The sequence below is a fragment of the Pieris rapae genome, chromosome 18 (genome assembly GCF_905147795.1).
Source record: "Pieris rapae chromosome 18, ilPieRapa1.1, whole genome shotgun sequence".
In the NCBI taxonomy this organism is placed as follows: domain Eukaryota; kingdom Metazoa; phylum Arthropoda; class Insecta; order Lepidoptera; family Pieridae; genus Pieris; species Pieris rapae.
The window spans coordinates 1211293-1224315 of record NC_059526.1 but is presented as its reverse complement, the minus strand read 5'-3'; the positions used below and the strand labels follow the sequence as shown (position 1 = coordinate 1224315).

The window sequence follows — 13023 nt, the reverse complement described above, 5'->3', positions numbered from 1 at the left end:
AATTTTTCAAATTCAATACGAATCTGTATATCTGAGTTTACATACATATATTTTATTTGTTAGTGAATGCATCCATTTCACTAAGGGCGGTGCGCCACATTAAAAGTGGTTTGTAAGTGATAATTCGACCCATAACATCAGTTACCTACTTTTCAAATAGTAAAAAACGCGACATGACAGCTAATAATTTCTTTTTTTTAAGGTTTACTTAACCTGGAATTAGTAATCAGTGTTGCCAGCTGAAGAGTGAAGTAAAGTAATTAAAGTTGATTTGATAAATTGAAGTATTTGTTATTTTAAGTATTTAGATTTAACTTTTTGTAGGTAAAACAAAAAATAAGTAGCATTTTATTTGTCCCTTTTTCGATGAAAAACTTTTTTGGTAGCAACACTTATGATATGTCAGAATTCTACAGTCAATAAAAAATCAAAGCTTATAATAACATTCTATAGATTGAAAGTATGAAAACAAGACTACAATACACACGCAAAGTCAAAATGCGTAAATCTTTCCATTGGAGTTCCGTTATTAGCGTTTTATCAGCCATGCACGAGTCTCCTGAACAATAAATACAAGAAATGCCAATAAAGTCTCCTAGACGAACTCACGGATAGCAAATATAGAGACACTTTATATAGTATGTAGTTGTATACGTTGTAGTAGTATCTTTTTAAGTTAAACCTAAACATACCGTCTCCTTATTGTCCCCCACAGCGCCGTTATTTTTGAACACGTCATAAGGGTAGAGGATGCGTTCATAATGGTTCTTCATTATTGACCCGATGCCTTTGCCCTGAGGATGTCCCATACGACGGGCAATTTTTGACCACTTCCGCTCCGCAGAACATACTTCAAAACCGCCTACAGATAAAAATAGATAATTTAATAATAATATAATTTATTACTAACAAATCCATTGTATTTCATTGACTTCACAGTAACATACACTAAAATAAATAATAATATTAATAAAACAAAATTAAAAAAAACATCTTACCAGCCTCCTTCACAATCTTATGTAAAGCATACAAGTCCAGCGGCTTCCGTTCAACTGTAGGTATCTTCAGAACAGAACCTTGCAGTTCCCAGAATTTAATGATTTGGTCTAGAAAATTTAGCTTCACACGTGTAATAGCCTATAATGAAAAACATATAATCAAATTTTGAAATTTAAAGTGCTGATATTTCCAAATACATATTGCTATTTAACCAACTCAGTTTTGAGACTAAAGCCTATTTCACTCTATATTTAAATCATATTTTTTATGCAGACCTAGAAAATAAATCGAAATGTACAATATTTATACTGACAATTGTACCACCTTGACATTTTGTACCATATTCGTGCAATGAATAAATTATTATTATTATTATATTATAGTATTACAATAAATAAAGTTACCACCTTAGTAATTTAAAAATCACAGTGATATAGTACTTATTGTCTTTTATTAACATTACTTTTACACATTTATCAAAAACACTTATTTTAGGCAAAACAATGGGAAAAATTTAAAATTATGTAAAATAATTATAAGTTTATAATAATAAGTACAAAGATTCAATATGTTAAAAAAGTGTTTCCTTTAAAACACAATTATATTCAAAAGTGAATTTTAAGTCACTTCTAAATACTATGTAATGTTTACATCTGTGTTTAGGTCATCACTTTATAACCTTTACAGTTGATAGGATAATGAACTTTCTCATGTTAGTCTTCTGCCATTTCCATTGTTTTAAATTTGTAGATTTTATTGTGATACAGAGAAGAAAAATAAACTATTATTTTTATAAAATATGCAGTAAAATAATCCTTATTCAAAATCTATATTGTAACCTTCACTTTAAGTAAAAAGTAATAAAAATTTTTAACAACACACTACACTACACAAAAGTTTTCAAACCATAATTTTAAAAATATTCTAAATGATCATAAAGATAGCTTATAAAAAGTAATATTTCAGAGCCTGAAATGGATTCATAACTCAGATTTTAAAGAATTTATTAAAATATACCTCTAATTCATTCAGCCGTTGAATTCTTGGTGTGAATCGTAGACGATCTACATCTACAGCAAATGGTGGCTGCCAATGCTGAAAATATACATTAAACTTATAACACAACCAACTTTTTCCTCCCATACAAGCGTAGTAAATGTTTGTGTCTATGATATGGCAGTTTTCAACATAATCGTTTACAGTATCATAAACAAAGTGACAAGTGATAAAATGAATTAGTAGAAAATTAGTGTCCATGCTCTATGCTCGAATTAATATATTAATATGACATTTCTCTGCTAAGTGATAACGCCACGCCAGTACATACAATCACATTACTAAGTATATTATAAACATAAATGTTACATGCTTTAAACTTAAGTATTAGAACTTCAAAAACTTTGTCATTTAATGGATTCTCAAGGACACTTATAGCTGAAACTGCTTTAATCAAAGTTATAAAAATACTTATAGTAACTGCACTCACTTTTATCTCAAAAATTAATAATCTATATTTATTGAACTAAAAATGCAAAAAAACATTAACATTTTATTCAATTATACCTTTACCTTATATTCTATAAAAAAAATATGGTGTCTTTAATACTGATTTAAAATTAAAGTATAACTTGAATATAAAAAAACACAGAGATGCAGATGCAAATTTTAGTGCTAACTGTTACTGCCTCATTCAAGTCATAGTTTGTCACAATTCTAGTCATTAATTGTACAAAGGCTCAAATCTGAATCTCTTCAAAAAGACATTCAATTTATCCTTTCATATCAAAACATTTAAGACTTGTTGAGTGCCAATCATGTAATGCAAAATACCATAGAACAGACCAAATGTTACCAAATAATTTTAGGTCAAGCAACATTAAATTTACTATATATTACCATCAAGAAACATAAAATTTATAGATACAATAACAATGGGTGACTAATAGCACCAATATAGGTTAGCATAAAAATATATTTAACATTTGACATATAATTGGACGAAGAAATTTTTCAATTTTGAAATTGAATATTTACACAATATAAAATATAAACAATTTACATAGACAAAGATGATGCTCTTCACAGTTAGTATAAATAAAAGAATATTAGTAATGGCTAAATGTGATTATCCCAAATAATCAGCATAATTAAAATGAAGGACTACCATTATTGTGATAGTTTCTTGCAATATGTTTCTTAGTAGTGTTCTATTATAGTATTATATCATATGTATGTAGAGATGCTTAGCAACTTAGTTATAATGAACATTACAAAGGATTTTGTTAATTTGAGAAGGATGAAACACTGCTTTAAATATTACTGAGTTGGCATTTCATTTAAAGAAGAAACGAAAGGCGATGTTTCTTTTTTTATCAAAATTATCGCAGGCCGAGGGCACGACACAAAATGGCAACCAGCCTATTTCAACAATATGCAACTGCATTTGAAGACATTTTTATGCACTTCTAAGTAAGTTAATAAGTTTACATATGACAACGGTGCATTTCTTGATAGAGTTTCGGGATATAAAATATGTAGGAGGACAAAAAACCCACTGACACGGTTGCATCATAGATTTATTAAACGTGCACAAAAAGGGTTATAAAACATATTGCAAAACAAACCATCCATATAACAAATAAAACACTTAATGTTTTTAATAAATATATCGATTTAGAACAAAGAAAATAACTTACGGGAGGGGGTTTAATTTTGCAAATCCCCGACTTCTCCGCAATTGGCCTGATTTTACTGATATACGCTAAAGGATCCAGGAATTCTTCAGGCGTTGGTTCGAAGACAGGGGCCTCCGGAGGTACGGTGAAGGTAAAATTATCAGGTTTCATGGGGGACGCCGAGTCCCCCATACTAACTTCGACATTAGCTTCGTCACATTTTCCCATTTTAGAGAAAAACCTATGCAGTTCTTATAATTTCGAACAAAAACTAACACTTTAACATCATCTAACGTTAAGGAATGAATAAAGCACGACCACAAAGAAAAAGTAACATGAAAATTTGTCTTTCCATAAGGAATCTCAGAGAAATAATAAATGAAATTATCAGTAGACACTAACAAATAACAGAACCCACTTGCACGTCCGCCATGCAAAATTGAACTTTCGAAACTCTGGTGCTGCCATTACTAAAAATCTTTTTCTTATCAGGAAACATTACGCGTGTATTCCATAGGCTACGAAATACCGTTATAGATAATAAAAAGGGTTTAACCACTAACAAAAGTGATCAATGTTATAAAATTATTTACATTCCGAAAATTACTATCTAAATATCACATGATTATATAAACAAAGATGGTGTAGGCAAATATAATGCTAGCGAGCTGTATATAATATATTTCTTTAATTAAACCAATTTATTTTATAAGGTTTCAGAAGCATAATTCTTGTGGTTTATTTCATAAGAAAACCTTTTTTAGCAAACTTGAAAAATGTAAGGATAAAATTTCACCTTTTACTAGCTATTTTTGTTTTGTTTCCTAAAGCCATATTTCATTACGAATTTGCTACTACATAATACATATAATGGCAGTTTGAAAGACAAGGATAAGGAGTTATTAGTTCTGTCTACCAATTTTCTGGTATTTTATATATTCAGAAATTGAAGCTGCTTAACTTGTATGCTTATTTAATTAGTTCTTAAAAGGAACCTTCGGAAAAGTAATATGATTTTGTGATCTTTTATTATCTGTTGCTATCTATTGCTAATGTAGCTCCACCCTAATTCGTACAGTGTTACCATCATCTATATAAAGAAGAACGCATATGCGCAGACTCGAACACAATCGATGAACATATCCGTCATCCGCCGCCATTTGCCCAAGGAAGGCCGATCGCTACTTTGAGGTGTAGCGCAGTGTCGTCGGTTCGACTATGTCGAGTGCATAATTTGTTTTTTTTGTCCAATTAAACTGTGAACTGACTGTGCATTTAATCAGTTAAAATGATTGTGAGGTTTTTAAGCCTTTTGTGGGTCGGAGTTTTGCTGGTTTCGGCACACAACGGCGAAGGAAACAACGATAATGAAGGTAATATTAAAACACTTGCTTCTATTTGTTTTTCTTAGGTAGCCTCCGGTTTATTATTTTACCTGCTTATAATGTATTTATATATGTATAAATATTTTTTTATTTGTTTAGGACACCATGTTGGTTTAAATAAAAATAAACACAAACATCGCATTTCTAAGCGTCTGAAAAAATACTTTTGGAGTTAATATTTTCGGCTACCTAGTAGGAAATCTATATCACCGCGTTGTGTCATGGTGTGCATGTCTGAAGAAACTGGTCATGTGGGTGTTCAGGAAACCGGATTGACCACTTCTTGTGCACATACGACGGTGACCCGGTATACTTGTGGGCGTGCGCCTTTGCAGCTGAATCATTTTGAATACACAATTTGCAATACGTGATTAAATTATTTTCAAGAGATCCATTTGTAGGTCACACCTTTAAGGATTTATTATTTTCGTTTTATGAAGATTCTAAACAGCTTTTAGAGAGCTTAATAAACAAATTTCTCAACAATGCTATATATAATTTTTTCTGGATTCAAAATTAAAAAATATATTTACAGATACAAGACACTTTCTAAAAACAACTTGATAGCCTAAACTCCAAAGTGAACAATGAAGCTGTAATGGAATATCAATTATAGGGTCTGTGTTAATATTACTGCTTGTGTTTCATCACAGCGGTTGTTTTTAAGAGTCTTACTTGAAATCTTTAAAGATATTGTTTTACTTGTTTGTTTAAATGTTGATTGAAATTTCTGTTTATATCTGACATAAGAGATACACTTATATGGAAAGGTGTGCACAAAGGACTCTTGTAATCAAGACTTAATTGCTTGACTTAATAATTTTCTTGTTTTTTTTAATGACTGGAAATATTTAATTTACTCTGATATTAGTAATAAAAAATGTTAAATATGTATTTTTGTTGAAGTTTTAACAATCTTTGTGATGTATAATTTTATTCATAACTCAAATCTCTGGTGATGTCATTGTATTTCATTATATGGTTGTGTTATAAAACTATGACATTGTAATATTATAAACATTTCTGCTGGAAACAAATGTGTACTGACTTTATAATTGTTTAATGGCAATTGACTAATACTTTATTTCCTATAAAATTTTAAAACTATATAGGTATATACAGGTTATTAAATATGACATTGGGAGCTCTGTAAGACTTTTGTTCTGTAGAGCTTTAGTTGGTATTTTGCTTGCAAAAAAAACAAGGTTTTAGACTCATATTGTTTAGTGTAACTGTCTATTTATGTGTTATACAGTTTTGGTATAAGTATATTACTTAATAAAATTTCGTTTACACTATTTTAAATATGTATCATACATTTGAACTCCCTAAACTAGCCTCACGGTCAATGGTTAATTCATTAAACAGGACGATAAAAATGAATTGTTCCTTGTGATTCTTATGAATCACGCAATATCGTCAGTGACAACTTGCTGGTGGCAATGAATATGCAGTTCACGTCAGCCGCTAGGTAGAACTATATTATTAGATGCTTATTCAGATGTACGAGCTAGTTTCAAGTCAATTAATACAGTGCAATATTTTCAGGTTACAAATTATCTCGTATTTAGTTGATCCGACCCAGAATGAATAAATGCCGTCTTACGCCTCGGCTGCGTTTCATGGACGCGGGCGCATTCCTAAACATGCCTGGATGAGGGAGTCAGTTTGGTTAATGCTAATGTAAAAATAAAAGTGTTTACGCATCAAACAAAAAAAGTGTTTTTAATCACTAAAATTATAAGCAATATCAGTATTTAAAAAATTTAAACCAAAACTTTCGTGGGCTCAACTTTTCATTCAATTATATTTATTAAAAAAATCCTTACATATACAAATTATTGCAAAAAATTCAATGTCTTTTGTGTAGGTAATGCAAGATGGCTCATATGAGTTAGCGTTTAGCATAATTAAGCTCTGTACTTCCGGCGAAAGGTTATCCGCTGGCTTCCTGCCAATCCGATACTCAATATTTTAAACTTTAATTTGAGAAGCCTTATTGCTTAAGGCCTGCCTTTGTTTTATTTTAGAAAACCAAACATCTAGTATCGGGCGATTCGGGATTTTTTTTATAGTTGTAAGTAATTTTTCCCAAAAACTTTCTCCTAAAAATGCGTTGTATTTATTATTACTCAATGGGAAGCATTCATTATTATTGCATTTAGACAATTTTTAACTAAATTAATAGTTCTGTGATTATACATAATAATAATTCATCAACCATCTGTATTCTAAACCCTGAAATTACGTTTCAGAATACAGCTTTAAAAACAGACCAAAGAAATATTGACCTCATACAACAACTATGAAACTCCAATTTTTGAAGGCATATGAATATATGACAACAAAATTCAACTGTCGTTTTAAGCACTTTACTTATATTATCATATTTCCTAGTAAACCATCTTCACAAATGTTTTATGATCATAATTAGCCAAATCGGTCCAGAAATACTTGAGTTTTAGTGAGACAGACGAACATTAATTCAGTTATATACACACACATACATATTATAGATATAATATTTTATGTTTCACTGTCTCAATTCACAATACAATTATAATAAGAATTTTCGTAGGGTGTATGCTACGTTAATCAATTAGCAACGCATATCGTAAATTTATCAATGGCTTGATATTATTAATTGATTTATGCCATAAGTAAAATAAATAACATTGGTTTTTACTCGCTTGTCCATATAATCCCAAGTACTAAATTTATTTTTCTTATCTTTGCAATTTTTTTCAAGGTTCAGGCAATTAATAAAATAATACTCGAATTGGTCAGGACGTTTTAGTATTGATTGTTTACATTTTAAATGGGCGTTAACCACAAAACCATGGCGGGTTTAAATTTCAATATAACTCTGAATTACTATTGTTTGACATAGCTTTCGTGTGCTAAGCGGATTGTTACGCACAATGTTGTCATTATAATGTTATTTGGCCTTGCCTTCTAAGCTCATTTTCTGCAAGTTCTGCTCATACAATGCGCTCTCGACTTGTATAGAATCTATTGTGCTGAACGTTAATATAAATATTGCCATATAAAGATTATAACAGTACTAATATCGCTGTTCAAGAGATTTTTGGTGAAGGGTTATATGTATTATTATTCGCAATCGTAATAAAATTAAGAAATTATTACATCTTATCCTACAAATAAAAAGAGGGATTTATTTGTAGTACATACATATTTGGGATCATCAGGCACTATTCTGAAACCTACTGAATTTACACAAATAAAAGTAATGCGAGATTTAATAATAAAATACATATCTATGTTATATACATTGAATATGACAAATTATGATGATTAACGCCTATGTCTTTATCATTATTCCTAAATATATATTTTTCTTATATATGTACATATCTGTAATCTTATTTATTGTTGTAAATGTTATATGGGAGAAAATAAATAATTTATTATTATTATTTAATGGTTTGAATTATCAACGTGATAATGAAAGTAGTACATTTTATATAAAGAAATAGTCTGGGTCAGAACCTCGCAACATCGCTAGTTGAAACATAGTAACTCATAGCTCTCTTCGTTTTTCAATATATTTTTGAATGATTTCTAAACGTTACTATAAGCCGTGTTGGGAATACTTGGTCGCGTCTGTTATCTTTGGCACGAGAGCGATAAGGACAGAACATTCAATGGCTTTGAGACGAACGTCACACAGGTTCATAAAAAATACGTAATATTTCCGCTCAGTTTGAAATTCAAAGCTTTTAGAATATTCCCAATAGCCATAAAGGTCGGAGTCGGCAGTGATTTGTTTACATATCTACCTAAGTATCTCAATAAGCCTCCCCTATAACACCCTATATGGTAGGGTTGTCACCTCACACAAAAGCCAAATGAACACAAAACAAATCTTTAAGAATAAAAAAGAGAATTTTAATTAAACTCACAAGTGATCCATGTTTTTTGTACGAACACGAATTACCTATATAATTCGCCTATGCTTTGGGTTTAATTTAACTATGACAATAATTATGAGTTAATTTAGTTATGTAAAGAGTTTTTTTAATACTAAATTTGGCTTTATACTGTTTATCTAAGTTTATTGTTTCATAATATGCAAGCTTATATGAATACTAAATAAATGAATTCTTAAAAGGCCAGCAATGCACTTGCTAGGCCTCTGACAATGTCACTCACATTGCCTATGCTATCCGTTTGCCCTGCTTAATTAAATAAAACTGCTTTAACGGATATAAAACGTTAATATATTATTAATATAAGTATTTGACGTTGAACGGAAACTAAAATTATTACTACAAGTAGTTTTCGTCTTGACTTTTTACTATATACGAACAATATTTTTATTTGAATTACAGAATTCATATATAAAATTGAAATAAATAACCATTTTTTACTATGAAGCTTAGAATAATAAATTTCAAATTCTAATAATGTATAATATGTATAATAACTAAAGTAATAAAAAAGTTGACATCCCTGACGCACCCTTATTATTTCTACAACATTGGCAGCAGGTGGTTTTTCTATGCTTACGAATGTCGAGGTTCGTGAGTGACATTATACTTGTGTTTCGAAGATTTTTACAGTTATTACGGTTCGTTTAATAGCAATAATTTTTACATAGAATTTCCATAATTTCCTTAGGGTTGAGAATCGTGCGTTTGAGACGTGTTTAAACCTGGCGATCGTCAATTGTTTTTCTATGAGAAACCGATCCAAGAACGCCGCGTGTCGGGCAAAAAGGAAGACAATTTTTCATGAAACTAAATACACCAAGACCGTTATTAAAAACTTTGGTGCCAACCCAGCGATGGTTATTCAAAAGAATAGTTAGGTATTAATAAGTAATCTTACAGCTACACATATCGATATTATAAAAGAAAATACTTAAGACAATATTCAAAGCCAAAACAGAGTACATTGATAAACTAAATACATACGAAACAGAAAACATAAGTCAATTAAGTACAATAACGGATAAAAAAAATTAAACTTCAAACAAAAAACAAAATTAAAACAAAACTAAATGATGACTGTAAAATATATATACTAGAAGTAAAAAAGGAACTAGATCATAAAACAGTACAAATGGGAAATAAAAAAGTAATAATAATAACTACTTAATACATTTCTACTTTGTTTTTGTCACTCTTGGTCACGGATCATTAATGGCTGCAGCATCTTACGCCTGAAGACATGGAGATTTATGTGTCATCGTGTATCTTATACCAGTTCTTCTTGTCCGCTCTACGCCCTTGACTTGCGAACTGGCAGTAAATATAAATTTACAATTAATTTAATTTTTTTGACGTTCACAATAATTGTACATGTAAACATGCTAATCACATTACTTGCCCACTGCATCAGTGTGTTGGCAATCTTTTTTAAATAAATAAATAAGCATATTTGTATGTCTCTACGGTTTTCATGTCTTGTTTAACATAAATGCAGTTGAATTTTATCAAGATTTCTACTCAATGAGAAACTAAAAGCTATAGAGCAAAATAAAGAGTAGCTTTCGCTTTTTGCCTTTGCCGCAGAATATTCGTTTGAGTACCGGCAATGAGCTTTGTACAGCTAAAGGCTTTATGAAGGCTGCATAACTGTTGGTATAGAACCTCTTTTTACGATGACTCAAGTCTAGTTTTTAATTTAACAATTGAGAAGGCTCAAATATTTCGCTTGTTCGGATTATTTTCTTTGCTTTTTTCAACATGTCTAAGTTTTTTATTGACTTGTTAATAATGCCTAAGAACTATGTGAAATTGTAGAAGTAATATGAAATGTATATGGGATTTATTCGGAACTAACTGCTCCTCGAACCTTTCTAGTAGTAACCAACGTATGAAACACTTTTCTATGGGGTATCAGCAAGGCTCTATGGAGACTGTTGGCTCTTCTGGAATAAAAAGCTAAGTACCAAATAAAATTTTCTTGTTATTAAAGGGAATAAATAATATAGTGAATTTGTCTAGACGTCTTCGAGTTTTGAGCTTAGCAACATATTATGCGATTCATTTTTATTTATATAGATAACGAATCACAAAGTCAAAATAACTTTATATAGGTAAACAAGTACACTTATAAACGTCAAAAAATAAATACATATTCAATTCTTCAAGTTTTATATTTACATCCAGTTCTCAAATCAAGGGTGTAGTACGAATGAGAAGAATTGGCAAGCAACTGTCTGCCATTCTACCGCTATGTTTCGGAACCATACAAGTTATAATTATAATTGCATTTTAAATGGAATCGGTTAGCCAAAATACGATTAAAACAAAATTACATTTAGTTGGACATGTTAATTGCTTTCACCAAATAGATACGCTAACATTATTAATGTGAAAAGTCCCTTTGGGACAGATACCATTAACACAATTTTTAAGTTTTGTCACGTAAATAGACGAGGTAAATTAATTTCTTTAAAATTTTAAATAACTAACCTTTCGACTGAAAACGAATTTTACGACCTCTTTAACATTTGTTATAATGTTTAAAGAACTTTATTTCTCATTACAAAAACAGAAATATTTTATTTACATGAGAAACTTAATATTAATATTGTTATATTTTGTTATATTTTGTTATATTTATATAAAACAAAAATGATATACACAAAAACGTGTGTGTGTTAAGTACACGCGCATTCGTAGAAAAGATGACACTAACAATAGAAAAACTAAAGGGTTAGTTAACTTCAGCGTCTCGGTTTTTTGTGGCGCGCGGTGGCATCGTAAAAAGTTACTCACATCATTTTTGCCTAACGCGGCAAAAGAAGTACAACTTCAAGAAAACCAGTGGCGCTACAACCTTGTAAGGTCTGGAATTTAGATATCTGTATGTGTAGACAAGTAGGCGATCAGCCTCCTCTGCCTGACATACGCCGTCGACTTTTTGCGCTTTCTGGGTCCAAAAATGTTTGAATGTACCTGATTTTTCACAGCCACCGACTCAATCGTAATGGTAGGATAGGTCTAAGCTACATCGAAAATACAGTGGAACAAAACTAGAACTTTTATTTTCCTTTTCTTATGGGCTCGAAACTCGACAACATTAATAGTAATAAATCATAATTAATTAGGCTTTACCTCGTCGAAGAATAAGAAACTCGACGCAATGATTGAGCGAGAACTGGATAGACTGTATAATAAAATCATTAGTTAAGTTGTACTTTGTACTATGCCACATATTGTTTTTGCGTTAAACGCTTCAATACATAAGAAGTCTCTTGATGAATTTGTTCTGAGCAATAAATGATAATATTTTATGAGTGCTAAATTTTGTAATTCGTTACCGATCTTTTATTATTTTTTATTAGTAAGTTATTCTACAGCCAGGGCCTTACGCTAATTAGGCTGCAGCCTAGCCTAGAGGGGGCTCTTCGCTAGCAGATCCCCTGTATATTTCAACGAGAATATTAGAATGAGACAAAATGTACATGAACTGCGAACTGGATCTATACTAGGAAATGGCAAAGTTTAGTATCCGAATTAGATGAAGAATCGATGAATTTGAATGAATGAATTCGAAGAATCGAAATCTGTCAAAAACTCAATAACATCAAACTTGTTCGAAGTGCACCACAACTAACGTATAAATAAGGAATGCATCATCCCATACCCCAGGGGTTTAATTCAAATAATTATCTACAGAGATTACTAATGTGAAACTTTCTAAAGTGATCCTTGGAATTTTAAATCATGTCTGACGTACAAAGTGAAAATTTTAAATACCACATTAAAAATTAAAATGTCACGGAAAGTTTGGATTAAATTAATTAGAGTTTAAAAGTAACCGAGTTTCACAGGAAATAGAAAAAGTTCATAAGTTATGAGCTTATCGGTTTAAACTGTGGTTATCGATTGGCTGGTGACCTACATGTGCTGGTGAAATCTTGTGTTGCTTTGACCACAGTTTATGGACTCAGAGGTATAAGAATTGTTATAATTTGGATATCACAACAA

At 30.6% G+C, this 13023-nt stretch overlaps 2 protein-coding genes across 2 annotated transcripts in view; one reads left to right on the top strand and one right to left on the bottom strand.

Moving 5' to 3' along the window:
- Positions 1–4127, bottom strand: part of LOC110991604 (lysine-specific demethylase lid) — a 30755-nt gene extending 26628 nt beyond the window's left edge. The window contains exons 1-4 of the mRNA XM_045632034.1: positions 3696–4127; positions 2017–2094; positions 999–1137; positions 693–862 (exon numbers count right to left, since the gene is read on the bottom strand). Of these exons, the coding sequence (XP_045487990.1) occupies positions 693–862; positions 999–1137; positions 2017–2094; positions 3696–3902 (594 nt within the window). The 5' untranslated portion in view covers positions 3903–4127. The remainder of the gene's footprint in view (positions 1–692; positions 863–998; positions 1138–2016; positions 2095–3695) is intronic.
- A 659-nt stretch (positions 4128–4786) lies between these two features.
- Positions 4787–13023, top strand: part of LOC110991615 (calsyntenin-1) — a 135593-nt gene continuing 127356 nt past the window's right edge. The window contains exon 1 of the mRNA XM_022257057.2: positions 4787–5047. Within this exon, the coding sequence (XP_022112749.2) occupies positions 4963–5047 (85 nt within the window). The 5' untranslated portion in view covers positions 4787–4962. The remainder of the gene's footprint in view (positions 5048–13023) is intronic.